General features: G+C 46.9%; 1 protein-coding gene across 1 annotated transcript in view; it reads left to right on the top strand.

Annotated features, from left to right (window-relative positions):
* XRRA1 (X-ray radiation resistance associated 1) overlaps positions 1 to 14,371 on the top strand; it is a 32,774-nt gene that overhangs the window by 3,638 nt on the left and 14,765 nt on the right. Inside the window, exons 3-12 of the mRNA XM_033145825.1 lie at positions 1,777 to 1,889; positions 3,896 to 4,053; positions 5,134 to 5,205; positions 6,377 to 6,449; positions 6,907 to 7,004; positions 8,760 to 8,893; positions 9,181 to 9,279; positions 10,192 to 10,421; positions 11,369 to 11,409; positions 13,217 to 13,327. Of these exons, the coding sequence (XP_033001716.1) occupies positions 1,793 to 1,889; positions 3,896 to 4,053; positions 5,134 to 5,205; positions 6,377 to 6,449; positions 6,907 to 7,004; positions 8,760 to 8,893; positions 9,181 to 9,279; positions 10,192 to 10,421; positions 11,369 to 11,409; positions 13,217 to 13,327 (1,113 nt within the window). The 5' untranslated portion in view covers positions 1,777 to 1,792. The remainder of the gene's footprint in view (positions 1 to 1,776; positions 1,890 to 3,895; positions 4,054 to 5,133; positions 5,206 to 6,376; positions 6,450 to 6,906; positions 7,005 to 8,759; positions 8,894 to 9,180; positions 9,280 to 10,191; positions 10,422 to 11,368; positions 11,410 to 13,216; positions 13,328 to 14,371) is intronic.

The following is a 14,371-nucleotide window of genomic DNA, read 5'->3' as shown; positions in this document are numbered from 1 at the left end:
ATGCAATTTTTGGAATGACGGGCAGTAGACAAGGCCCCGTGTGGGATAGCGGAATGGAGCATTGGACTTGAATTAGGAAGGCCTGGATTCAAACCCCTGCTCAGACATGCAGCTCCCTGGCTGGCCTGGAGCAAGTCATTCTCTGGCTGCCCTGGCCTGCCTCTAATGACTGTTTGAGAGGAAAGAATGGCACAGCTCCATCTGTACCCTGCACTCCTCGGAGAAGGAGGCTTGACAGCCATCTGTCAGGAATGCTTTGATGGTGTTTCCTGCTTGGCAGGGCGTTGGACTGGATGGCCCTTGTGGTCTCTTCCAACTCTATGATTCTATGATTCTAAGGGAATGATGTAAACGTGAGGACACCGAGTACGTGCACATTTTGCCAGGCCTAAAGATTCAATCAGTGCCATGCACATTTTCTCACAGTTGTGGGTTTGAGGGTCTGCAGCTAAGTGGCACATCCCTGGCACTTCTGTTTAGAAGAAGGGTCCCGGGCATCAAGGCTGGGAAAGGCTTTGGGCAGTGGGGCTGGTCAATATATCAATATAGCATCCCAAACCGGTTTGAAATCCATATTGTGATGTCGGTTTCATAATTTTTGACCTGACAATATATCACGAATCATGATGTGTGTGTATGTGTGCTATGCAAAAATCAGAATGTGGGGGAAACCGTGGAGCCAGCCAATGGTTCTACATAGCTCCATCCTTATTTCAGACAGTGGTATATCAGGATATCGTGATGTTTAGCTAGTGATATATCACCAAGTTGAATACCAGCTCCATCCTTATTTCAGACATTTTGATATATCAGTACAGCATATCACGATGTTTAGAAGGTGATATATCATGAAGTTGAGAACCAGGTATCGCCCAGCGCTACTGTTCGCCTCTACATAGTTCCATCCTTATTTCAGTCATCGTGATATATCAGTATATTGGGATGTTTAGCTGGTGATATATTGCGATGTTGAAAACCAGGTGTCGCCCAGCCCTAGTGAGCTGTCACAGCAGACAGTCCTGGATTCAGTCAACCAGTGATCTGATGCAGGCAGCTTCATGACATGAGCCCAGTGTTTGGCCCACCCAGAGCAATATTGTCAAGACTCCCTGGGGCAGGGAGTCTTGACAATATTGTCATTGTCATTGTACAGTACAATGACAATGTACTGTACAATGAAATTGGATGCCATCCCATAAAAACAACACAGAACAAACTTCAGCTACACATACACATACATACATACCCATCACAACTCTCTAGTTACAGCATTTAAGATGGTTATAGCTCTTGGATAGAAACTATTTTTTAATCTATTTGTTCTTGATTTAATTGTTCTATATCTCTTGCCCAAAGGCAGTGGCACAAAAAGACTATATCCAGGATGAGATGGATCTTTTAAAATATTTTTTAATTTTTTAAATAAAAAGAGAGCCTGGATCCAAACCAACATGTATATAAATTGGATCCAGGCTTATTAATTGTGCTTCAATTAGACCTATTGAAATCAATGGCACAAGCCGGTCATGAAAATAGGGACATCCTAAGGAAAAATAGGACATTCTGGGATCAAATCAGAAGCTGGGACGGCTTCTGTAAATCTGGGACTGTCCCAGGAAAATAGGGACACTTGGAGGGTCTGCTGGTGTAGGAGAGATGTGACTCAGTATAAGGCAGCTTTCTGTTTTCCTCGGGTGCTAAAGAAACCATTGATTTAGCCGCGAGAGCCTTTGCTGTTATAGGGAATGCTTTGATCGCTTTTCCTGCTGCCTTTAGGTGCTAGAATGACAACATGGCTACCAAAGGAATGTATAAACTGGACGATGGAAACTGCTGCCCCACCAACTGCTTTCCGGCCCGGAGCCTTTTGCGGCCCAGATACGAGGAAGGTAACCCATCCCGACTTTGATAACGTGGAAATACATTTCCTGCCGATCAATAGGGCTCTCTCTTAGGGCAGGAGTGGGGAGCCTTCTTCAGCTAGAGGGCCACCCCCCCCTAGAGATTTGAAGGCCTAGAAAAAACTGGAAAAATTTGGAAAAAACCAGTTTTCCCCCATTTATTTTCCTGAAACCTTTCTGTTTTTTTCCGAAAAATAGGAAAAATAAAAAATAGATTATGTTATTTTAACATGATGAATAAAATATTTTAAGGTAAGGGGTTCAAATATTTTATAAATCATTTCTAAAAAATATGTATGGTATCAGATTATTCTAATTTCTGTGAGGACAAGCAAGTCCTAGGTTACAAACTGAACTCTCCAATGCAAGAACAAGATACATTTCTTCCTTAAGGAGGTGCTGTTGTCAACAGAAAAGAAAAAGGTTTCAGTTTTGTTTTTGCATGCTGTGTGGTATGCTTTGGTTCTGCTCCTCTTCACTAGGCCTCAAAGCACTGGAAGAAAATATAGAGCAACAAAAAGGGCCTGAAAGTATATACTTAATTACAGCTCAGAAAATGATTCTGATTAAATTTCATGCCCATTCATTGAAACTTAGTCCCACTTCCTTCTTCAGTTCTCTTTATGAGAATTTTTTTTTAAAATACCGTGGAGAGGAAATATGCTTAATTGTTACTACTTTTTTAAAAATTGTTTTGTGGAGTTTTTTTTTTTTTGGTTCCACATAAACTAGTAAACAGTTCAGGAGATTGTTGCTCCATTTGTTACATACACAAATAAATATTATTTTAAAAGTAAATTCTGTTTGTAATAGTTGTTTGGATACACTATATTTTTAATATGCTACAGCAGTTGTGATAATTTTATGCCCATTAAAATGGTCCATATAAAATATAACTATGGACCATTTTAATGGGCATAAAATTATCACACCTGCTGTAGCATATTAAAAATATAGTGTATCCAAACAACTATTACAAATATGTTTCTAAAGTAACAGAATGACTTTCAATCTGGAAAAGAAAAAAAGAAGTGCTAATGTAGCATTTTTTCAATTTTTCCAAATATTTCCTCCCCCCCCCCCGAAAAAAACTAGGAAAAAACCGGGGGGTTTTCCGAGCTTCAAAATTTTCGGAAATGTTACATCTCTAATCCCCCTACCTCAAGGGCACCCTGGGTGCTGCACACGAGTGGTGGGTGAGGCTAGAGGCAGGAATGGGGAGAGCAGCAGATGTCCTGTAGATGTCCTGTTCTCCCTGAGCTCCTGGGTAAACACGAGATTCAACACAAGCAACACCAGTGGGGTAACATCACGGTCAGGGTCCAGGCTAGGACATACCACAACAAGAGTGAGGCAAGAGGCAAGGCCAGAGCCCTCTGTGGTCAAATTCGGTGCAGGCAGGCAATCCAATAGCAGGCAAGGTTAAGCTGGTGCATAGTGTTGCGGTTTTAGATTCCCAGAAGCCAAGTTTGGGGCAAGTACACTTTGGTGAGGGAACCCCAGCAGAGATTTTACACTGCGAAACATGCAGCACAGAAAAGCGTGGAAATGCAAGCTTTAGAATGCGCCCTTCCAGTGAGTCCTAAAGTGTCCCCTTCTAAAGTTTTCCCACTTCCCCAGCACCAAGATAGACCACACATTCGGTAAGTCACGATTTACTTACAAAGCTCTTCAAAGGTCAGATTCATGTGGTTTTCCATACAGCAGTCAGACAAGATGCACAGGCAGTTTAAAACGTTGCTTAGTTACAAAAGGTAGAAGTTTCTGAACTATTGGTATAGAAAAACACAAGTTTCAGACTTTGGCCTGAAACAAAAGAGGCTGGTTGAAGCCATGTGGTCAGAGCTCTTTATATACCGAAGTTCACATGGAGCGGTGTATAAATTTTACGAAATAAATAGGAATAAATGATCAAGGCCACGTGTGGCAAATCCACAGTGCGCTTTCTCCCGATTTGATGCTGGCCGTTTTCCTTTTCCGTCGTGGCTCCTCAGGGGCTGGCCACTGGCAAGTGGCCCGCCGGACAGCGGAGAAGACCAAGATCGAGTTGCTGTTTGGGACAAAAGCCCCCCAGGTTAGGCTGAGAAGACCAGGAACGGCGAGTGGGGCTTACAGGCTTCTGGACAACAAAACTCTCGACGGCGCACAGCTGGTGAGTGTGATCGGGAAGGTGCTGTTTTCTGTTGTGCGTGCAGCAGAGTGACTTCAAGGAAGAGACCATACAGCTTGAGACTCATGCTGATCCTCGCACAAATACGTTCAGCTTGAATATCGTTCAAAGCTGCCTCAGGGAGACTTGGACCTTTTCTCTGCTGGGCCCTACCTACTCTGACTGGCAGCAGCTCTTGAAGGCAAACCTTCCCCAAGCTGTTGCCCTCTCCCGGTGCTTTGGGCTATAAGTGAACTGCCATCACACCTGACCATTGGCCATGCTGGCGAGAGCTGGAGTCCAGCAACGATGGGGGGGGGGCAGGTGCTGCAAGTTAGACACACCTTGTAGCTGTGAGTTCCACAGTTTTAATTATGCACTGTGCGAAGAACCACCTTGGTCAGTCTTGCTTCCAGCCTCTTTAAGAGAGTTGCATTGAGTTCCCATGATATGAGAAAGAAAAAGCTTTCCACGTTACTCTTGTCACACCCTCCATAAAGTTTGTGCCTCCCTGCCTTTGTCGTCTTTTTCTTCCTCCTTCCTTTCCTCTTAGGGTAGGTTCTTCAGCTCTTTGATCATTTCAGTTGTACCATTTAGGGGTGGTTGAGAGCATGAAAAACTCGACAATCATTAGAAGAGGCCCAGAGCTTGGCTTTCCTGGGTGGAGGATTTTGCATTTTGCATTTTTCGGTATTGCTGCATTTAAATCCCACGTTTCCTCCCAAGAGCTCAAAGTCGGCTTCATGGCTCTCCCCATCACCCTGTGAGGTGGTTGGTGACTAGCCCAAGGTCGCCCAGCGAGCTTTCATGGCTGAGCAAGGAATTGAACCCTGGTCTGCAAAGTCCTGGTCCAACACCCTGACCACTATGCCACACTGCCTCCCTTGGACAGTGTGTCTCTACAATCCTGTTCTCTGGCTTGCTGTATCAGGAAGCTTTTAATGCTTGATGTTTAGTTGTGTTTTTATATTGTGTTGGAAGCTGCCAGCGTGACTGGGTCAACCCAGGCAAGTGGGCAGGGTACAAATAATACATTATTATTATTATTATTATTATTATTATTATTATTATTATTATTTCCAGATTAAGCTCCACCACGTGAAAAGCCCATCACATTTGTGCTCCGTGGACATCAGCAACCAAAATTTTGTCTTGGTGAGTAGGAGGCTTGCCTTGTGAATTTACTGTAAAAGGTAAAAGGTAAAGGACCCCTGGATGGTTAATTCCAGTCAAAGGCGACTATGGGGTTGTGGCGCTCATCTTGCTTTCAGGCCAAGGGAGCTGGCGTTTGTCCACAGACAGCTTTCTGGGTCATGTGGCCAGCATGACTAAACCGCTTCTGGCGCAATGGGACACCGTGACGGAAACCAGAGCGCACGGAAACACCCTTTACCTTCCCGCTGGAGCGGTACCTATTTATCTGCTTGCACTGGTGTGCTTTCGAACTGCTAGGTTGGCAGGAGCTGGGACAGAGCAACGGAAGCTCACCCCATTGTGGGGATTCGAACCGCCAACCTTCCGATCAGCAAGCCCAAGAGGCTCAGTGGTTTAGATCACAGCGCCACGCGCATCTGGTATATCTGCACTGGGATAGCAGTAGCTCTGGTGAAATGGGTTGGAACAACAACCCACCTAACTGGCTGAAAATAGACATAGCCCGCCCAAGCCTGGAAAGTCACGTTGCTATGCAACCATTAGTTGAGGGGCTTCTAGGGGGTGCAGGTGGCACTGTGGTCTAAACCACAGATCCTCTTGGGCTTGTCGATTGGAAGGTTGGCGGTTTGAAACCCTGCGATGGAGTGAGCTCCTGTTGCTCTGTCCCAGCTCCTGCCAACCTAGCAGTTTGAAAGCATGCTAGTGCAAGTAGATAAATAGGTACCACTGCGGCGGGAAGGTAAACGGCGTTTCCGTGCGCTCAGGGACTCGTCACGGTGTCCTGTTGCACTAGAAGCAATTTAGTCATGCTGGCCACAAGACTCAGAAAAGCCTTAGGCCAGTGATGGCCAAACTCAGCCCTCCATCCCTGACCACTGGTCCTGTTAGCTAGGGATGATGGGGGTTGTAGTCCCAAAACAGCTGGAGGGCCAGGTTTGGCCATCACTGCCTTAGGCGAATAAACGCCGACTCCCTCAGCCTCAAAGCAGAAATGAGCACCACACCCCATAGTCGAATTTGACTGGCCTTAACCGTCCAGGGGTCCTTTACTTTTATTTTTTTTTACCTTTGCCTTAGTTGTGGGGCTGGGGTCTGTCCATGGTTATAGAGGACTCCAGTTTGCTCTGCAGTTGGAAGCAAGCCTAACCAGTTTTCCTTTTCACTTCTACAGGCAAAAGAAGAAGATTTTGAGCAGTTTGACTGCGTTGCCTATATCAACGCCACAGAAAATCTGTTGACCTTGGGTAAGGAATGTGTGGCAGTTTGTGGGCTTCAGCACTGGCATGTTATTTTTTAATTGGGCTGTTGGGTGGGTGATGAAGAATCAGCCAGCATGTTCACACGGGGGGCTTGAAATGCAGAGAGGTCATTTTCCGCATTTGCGCAGAGGTGTTTGCATCAATAATAATAATAATAATAATAATAATATTTATTATTTGTACCCCGCCCATCTGGCTGGATTTCCCCAGCCACTCTGGGCGGCTTCCAACAAAAATCAAATACAAAAATATCACACATTAAAAACTTCCCTAAAAAGGGCTGCCTTCAGGTATTTTCTGAATGTCAGGTAGTTGTTTATCTCCGTGACCTGTGATGGGAGGGTGTTGCACAAGGCAGGCACCACTACCGAAAAAGCCCTCTGCCTGGTTCCCGGTAACCCGGTAACCTAACTTCTCTTCCCCCCTTTTATCACCCATTCAGACGCTTTCCGTACATTTCCCGGGCTCCGGGAACTGGAACTCTCCTTGAACGGCCTAAGGAATCTAAAAGTCAACGCTGGCGACTTTCCACACTTGGAAGTAAGTCAAAGGGGTGACCGATAGAGCTTAAGGGGCTAGCATGTAGGGAAAGGGCCTGGAACTCTCTGGAAGAGCATCGGCTTTGCCTGCAGAATGTCCCGGGTCCATTCCTTGTCAACTCCAGGAAGGACTGGGAAGGGCACCCTGCCTGAAACTGTGGGGAGCTGCTGCCAATCAGTGTCAAAAATCCTGAGCTCGATTGACTACTTTCCTATGCTCCCCTTAGGATTCTTAACTTAGGGAAGAGGTTGTAGCTCAGGAGCAGGGCATCTGCTTTGCATGCAGAAGGTCTTTGATTCAATCTCCAGCGATGTCTGGAGCCCCTCTGTGCTGAAGTCCTGGAGAACCACTGCCAGTCAGTGCATGCTACACTGAGCTCATGGACCAATGGCCGGGCTCATTATAAGGCAGCTTCCTCTGTTCATGCAGATATGCCTTTGGAACCTGGCTGGGGGGGGTGGTGGCTGGGGAATAAACCACTGGGAAGGAGTGGGTCAGGCACCCTCTTCCTCCTCAGCTGCTTCTCTGCTTCACATTCCCCCCCCCCCCCAAGTCACTTTTCAATTTCAAAAATTCCCCCGGAGGTCAGTTTTACATGTTGAGAGTAACCTGTATGTAGCCTGGAATTTTCTGACATGTCCCTGTCTTTTTTGAAACTCTCAGGTCCCCGTGAAATGACCAAATAGGTTCTTTTAATCCGTTTAGGTGTTTAACATAGATGAGACCCAGTACACTCTAGGAAGGCACAAGTAAACCTCAGACAACCAATACTGGATTTTCTCTATAATATTGCTTTATTGATTAACAAGTAATTCACATGTCAAGACAAGGAATATGCACTCAACCATACATCCATTCATACACCTTTCATACTCACCACTCTTCACTGGATTGATCAGGTTCAGTAAGAGCCACAAGTGGCACAGTCAATGTCTGGCTCACAACTTAGGCTGGAGGAATTTGCCATATATAAATAAGTAAAGGTAAAGGGACCGCTGACCATTAGGTCCAGTCGTGGACGACTCTGGGGTTGCGGCGCTCATCTCGTGTTACTGGCCGAGGGAGCCGGCGTACAGCTTCCGGGTCATGCGGCCAGCATGACAAAGCCGCTTCTGGCGAACCAGAACACTGTTTACCTTCCCGCCGGAGCGGTACCTATTTATCTACTTGCACTTTGACATGCTTTCTAACTGCTAGGTGGGCAGGAGCTGGGACCGAGCAACGGGAGCTCACCCCGTCGCGGGGATTCGAATCGCCGACCTTCTGATCAGCAAGCCATAGGCTCTGTGGTTTAACCCACAGCGCCACCTGCGTCCCTTTTGCCATATATACCATGCCATATATTACACAACTCCTTACTCCTTGTTTTTGGCATCTCACATCCTTGGCATCATCTCACAACTCTTATCTTATCTCAAAGGCAATGTTGTGTAGCCCATCTCCATGCCTCCTTCTGTGTGCTGTTCTGTACCATTCCTAGCACACACTGTTTTTGCCAAAACGTTGTGATGTTTTCCACATTCCATTATCGCTTATGCAACACAGTTCGCAATCAGTTCACTGACAGTTCAAAGACATCGCATCCATTTGGTGGTGTTTTGGCCATGGCAAAACCTGTCACCTTAATTCAGGCCCCAAAAGCCATTGGCAATAAAAACATCTCACGGTGTTGCTCGTACCTCCTGCTGTGGCTGGGTTAGAGGTGACGCTGGTTCTTCCCCAACCATGGAACTGCCTGCTTTGCCCCTGCTCCAGGTCTTGGATCTCTCATACAACAACCTTTCTCCAGAGGACGTCCAAGCCCTGGGAGTTTTGTCCCACTTAAAAGCCCTCCATCTCACCGCCAATGGGCTCACTTCGCTTCCCCTCGACCTGGCTGCACCCGAGAGGTAAGCCCATGGGGAGAGGAAGGGGGGAGTTCGGGCCGCGTGGGGTTTGTGGAACCTGTAGATCAGGGAAAGCTGGTTGTTGTTAGGTTACAATTCTCATCACCTCCAACCACAGGATATGCTAGCTGGGGGATGATGGGAGTTGTAGTTCAGCAGCATCTCGAGGGCTCCACATTGGCTTCCCCTCTTCCTTTCTTTGTCAAAGTCTTACACTGCACCCTTCTCTCCCCTTTTGCCTTTTCCTGAGTGATGTGGCACAGCCAAAGTCACTGTGTTTCTCTTGGCAGTGAGAGCTCCCCGAGGTTCCCGGCTCTGGAAGTCTTGCTCTTGGATGACAACCGCCTCTCCCACTCCAACGTCTTCGTCAGCCTCGCCAATCTCCGCAGGTGAGGAAGACCTCCTATGCTTAGTATAATACTTTAATAATAGTAGTTTATTGCTCATACCCCGCCCATCTGGCTGGGTTTCCCCAGCCACTCTGGGCAGCTCCCAACAGAATATTCAAAACATGATAAAACATCAAACATTAAAAACTTCCCTAAACAGAGCTGCCTTCAGATGTCTTCTAAAAGTCAGGCAGTTGTTTATTTCCTTGACATCTGATGGGAGGGCGTTCCACAGGGCAGGCGCCACCACCAAGAAGGCCCTCTGCCTGGTTCCCTGTAACCTCACTTCTCACAAACAAAATAGAAAATTCTTTCCAGTAGCACCTTAGAGACCAACTGAGTTTGTTCTTGGTATGAGCTTTCGTGTGCATGCACACTTCTTCAGATACACTGAAACAGAAGTCACCAGATCCTTAAATATAGTGAGGGAGTGGGGAGGGGTATTACTCAGAAGGGTGGTGGGAATGGGTGATCAGCTGATGGGTGTGGAAAACCTGTTGACTACTCTTAACGGCTGTAATTAGTCTTGTAGGGAAAGGCAAGGGGTGAGATAGCTTAAGATAGCTTTGTCATGTATAATGAGATAAGAATCCAATGTCTTTGTTCAGACCAGGTTTCTCCATGGTTTTAAGTTTGGTGATAAGTTGCAATTCAGCCACTTCTCTTTCCAGTCTATTTCTGAAATTTCAGGAATCACAAGACAGAGAAACCAGTAGGAGAACGCTTCAGTCTCCCAGGACATTCTATAAAAGATCTCAAAGTAGCTGTCTTAATACAAAGAAATTGTGACTAATAAATTTAGCAATAATATTATATAGTAATAATTGGTAAACAGTCTTGCGCCTTGCCCTGGTCTCTGCAGGAGTTCTGCAAACCTTGGCCTTACCACTGGCCTCCTTGTTTCCGTTTCAGCCTGAAGCAGTTAAACTTGGACAGAAATGGAATCAGAGAGGTGCCATATCTCCACCACTTGGACAGCGGCCGATTCTCCATCCATCCTTTATCTGCCAAGTCGGGCATCAGGGAAGGATTGCGCAGCCGCAAGAGTGCTGGGAAACAGATCCGCCAGGATAATTCCTCGGCTGGTGGTGGGCAGCCAGAGTACATTGTCGTCCAAAACAGCAAGGACCCAGACAGGACTGGTGGGCCATTATTATATATTATTTCTTTGTAGGGCAGTGGTTCTCCCCGCCTCCGTGGATGATGGTGAAAGAAGCTAACCAAGCCTAGGAAACAAACAAACAAACAAAAAAACTAATGAAAAATAAGCTATTTACTAACAGCATAAAATTTTAACTTAAGGACCAGGTTTTATCAGAAGATAAGAGAACTGACAATGCATTTATTGATAGCCACTCATATGGCTATTAATTGGGGACGAATCTTAACTCTTTGACTTTAGACGTATGGCTAGCCAAGGTACGCGGGACAGTTCATATGATAAAATTGACAGACCTAGTTAGGACAAGAGAAGGAAGACAGTCTAGTGATCAATTTAATGAAAAATGAAGGCTCTTCAGTATGTGTGGGAGCAATAAAATGCTAGGAGGTAACAACAACAACAACACTAATACAGTACAGTGGTACCTTGGTTTGAGAGCAGCTTAGTTTATGAACAACTTGGATTAAGAACACTGCAAACCCAGAAGTAGGTGTTTTGGTTTGTGAACTTTGCCTTGGAAGCAGAACATGTTCCGCTTCCTTTTGAGTGTGTTCTATAAGTAAATTGAGTTCCCCTGCTATGGGAAAGCACGCCTTGCTTTAAGAACGCTTTGGTTTAAGAACGGACTTCCAGAATGGATTAAGTTTGTAAACCAAGGTACCACTGTACTGAGCTGGTTGGACCAAGGGCATTAGGCAGTTCAGAGTTTTCCTCCCCCAAACAAACCATGGGCAGCAAGTCAGGAACAACCCTCGGTTACAGCTCACGGTTTCTTTGGAAGTGCCTTGGGGTAGGCCCCATTGAATCTCATAGGACATAGCCATAGTTAGGGCTGACATCTTAGTCCTGTTTATTCTTCATCTGTATTCAGTGTTTTGATACTGATATCCCTCCTCTATTTTGTTTTTTTTATAAAAAAAACAACAGAAGTTATCTTTCCATCCTGGTCCCCAGACCTACCAACACAGGTAAGATTTTTCTTTTCTTTCAAGTCATCCTCATTGGCTCTATTGGGGCACAATTGTAGAAGAGAAGAGGAGTTTGGATTTGATATCCCGCTTTATCACTACCCGAAGGAGTCCCAAAGCAGCTAACAATCTCCTTTTCCCTTCCTCCCCCACAACAAACACTCTGTGGGATGAGTGGGGCTGAGAGACTTCAGAGAAGTGTGACTATCCCAAGGTCACCCAGCAGCTGCATGTGGAGGAGCGGGGAATCAAACCCGGTTCACCAGATTATGAGTCCATCACTCATACACCAACCACTACACCACGCTGGCTCCTACAGGGAGTTCTCCTGCACAAGCCCAGAATCAAAGAATTGTAGAGGTGGAAGGGACCCTGAGGGTCATCGAATAATGCAGGAATCTCAACAAGATCATCCATGACAGATGGCCACTTAGCCTCTGCTTAGAAACCTCCAAGGAAGGAGAGTCTACCATCTCCCAAGGGAGACCGTTCCACTGTTGAATGGCTCTTAACATCAGAAATTTCTTCCCGACGTTTAGTTGGGGTCTCTTTTCTTGTAACTTGAAGCCATGGGTTCAAGTCCTGCCCTCCAGAGCAGGAGAAAACAAGCTTGCTCCATTTTCCATGCAACAGCCCTTAAGATATTTGAAGATGGCTGTCCTATCTCCTGTCAGTCTCCTCTTTCCCTAGCTAAACATGTCCAACTTCCTCAACCGTTCCTCATAAGGCTTGGTTTCCTGACTTGCTAGCTGCCTGTCAAGGGGCTGGACTAAGGAGGAATGTTGGGAGCCCCACCCCCAAACCTTCCCAAGGGCAGGAGGACAGTATAGATTTAGAACAGCGGTTTGCAGAGGGGAAAAGCTGGGAAATACTGGGGAAGGAGCAGCTAGAAGAGGATACACCAGGAGAGAGACGGCTGGCAGATTCAGTTTCCTTGGATGGCATTCCTGACCCCCCTTCGCCCAAGACTAGACGGGCATTGAGAGTGATAGAACAGAGCGCGCAGCGGCAACAAGCTCAGATTACCTGTCATAGGAGTGACATAGATTAATGGGGATGGAGAGGGTGAGCCTGTACTGGGAGCAACGCCATTTCTAGGGAGACATGCATTCCTTTGTCTCTCGCTGTGATTATTAAAGAAACTAACTGGTAATGGGGGACGTGGGTGGCGCTGTGTTGTAAACCACAGAGCCTAGGGCTTGCCAATCGGAAGGTTGGTGGTTCGAATCCCCGCAACGGGGTGAGCTCCCGGTTCTCTGTCCCAGCTCCTGCCAACCTAGCAGTTCGAAAGCACGTCAAAGTGCAAGTAGATAAATAGGTACCGCTCCAGCGGGAAGGTGAATGGCATTTCCGTGCGCTGCTCTGGTTCGCCAGAAGCGGCTTAGTCATGCTGGCCACATGACCCGGAAAACCGTCCGCGGACAAACGTTGGCTACCTCGGCCAGTAAAGCGAGATGAGCGCCACAACCCCAGAGTCGTTCACGACTGGACTTAACTGTCAGGGGTCCTTTACCTTTTTTCAACTGGTAAGAATGTTCCTTTTGTTTGTTCTGCTTATTTACTGCCACTGGGGGAAGGATCTGATACCCCAAAGCCTGGTACTGCCCATGTATGTTATTGTCGGGTGGCATCACAGAGCCGCCACTTACCTTCTGGAGTTGGACAGTCCCAGGGAGATTCTGACACACCCATATGTAGAGATTCTAAGGGGGAGGATCATGACAACCCATGATGCATTGGGGCAGCTCCTCTTTCTTCTTTGGTGGCCTGGTTTCCGTTTCTCACCACTCCTCTGCCTTCCTTTCAGGACAGTTCTCCTTCACCGCAGATCGCTTCTAAGGCCTCCTGTGCCAGTTTCAACCCCGAGTTCACTCTTCCCCTACCAGAGCTGAGGTTTCTCAGTCTGGCCAACAACCAGGTGACTGGATCCTTCCTTTTCCATTGTTAATGAGACACACTGATCTTTTGCAACTAAGTGGTAGAGGCGGGTTTGTCTAGGAATCGCTATGATCTTATATTGCCCCGTTGGAGGACCTGGCTTCTAGTCCTCCTCCTCTTCCTCCTCCTCCTCATCGTCATTTTATTTATACACCGCCCGTCTGGCTAGGTTTCCCCAGCCACTCTGGACGGCTCCCAACAGAACCAAAAACGGAATAAAACATCAAACATTAAAAACTTCCCTAAACAGGGCTGCCTTCAGATGTCTTCTAAAAGTCAGACAGTTGTTTATTTACTTGACATCTGATGGGAGGGCGTTCCACAGGGCGGGTGAAATATACTCGGAGTCAAGTGTGAATTTCATGCTCTTTATTCAGCTCATAGTAGTGAGGAATGCAGTTCCCCCAAAACGTTTGCTTTATATACACTGTTTACACAATGGGCCCCACGTGATTGGCTAATTCCGGGATACTCCTGTATGCCAATCGGAGTGCGGATTCACTTCCACCTGGAGCTGGATTGGGTGGCTCCTGCGGACCAATCAGTCTGCTGCAATCTCAATCCTATTGTTCTGGGACCAATCAGACTGCTGCATTTTGGATCCTATTCAACTCAGTACATAACAGCGGGCACCACCACCGAGAAGGCCCTCTGCCTGGTTCCCTGCAACCTTACTTCTCACAGGGAGGGAACCACCAGAAGGCCCTCAGAGCTGGACCTGAGTGTCTGGGCTGAATGATGGGGGTGGAGATGCTCCTTCAGGTGTCTAGAGGACCTCAGGCTTCAAAGCCCCTCCCTGGCAGTTACTTCTGGTGGCAGAGGAGACCACACTCAGTATGGGGCGGGACAGGAAACACCTGCACTGCATGCCAAGAAGATGCTCTGCCACGCCTAGAAAATATTACGACAGCACTCAGGTGCCACCACTAAGAACAAGTTCTCACAGAGGTGGCAAATCTGTGTAGCACTTCAGAGTTGCAAGTTGTTGCCCATCATGGATGTGAGGGCAATCTGGCTGCGACAT

Source organism: Lacerta agilis, chromosome 4, assembly GCF_009819535.1.
Source record: "Lacerta agilis isolate rLacAgi1 chromosome 4, rLacAgi1.pri, whole genome shotgun sequence".
NCBI classification, from domain to species: domain Eukaryota; kingdom Metazoa; phylum Chordata; class Lepidosauria; order Squamata; family Lacertidae; genus Lacerta; species Lacerta agilis.
This window is presented reverse-complemented; position numbering and strand designations above follow the sequence as displayed.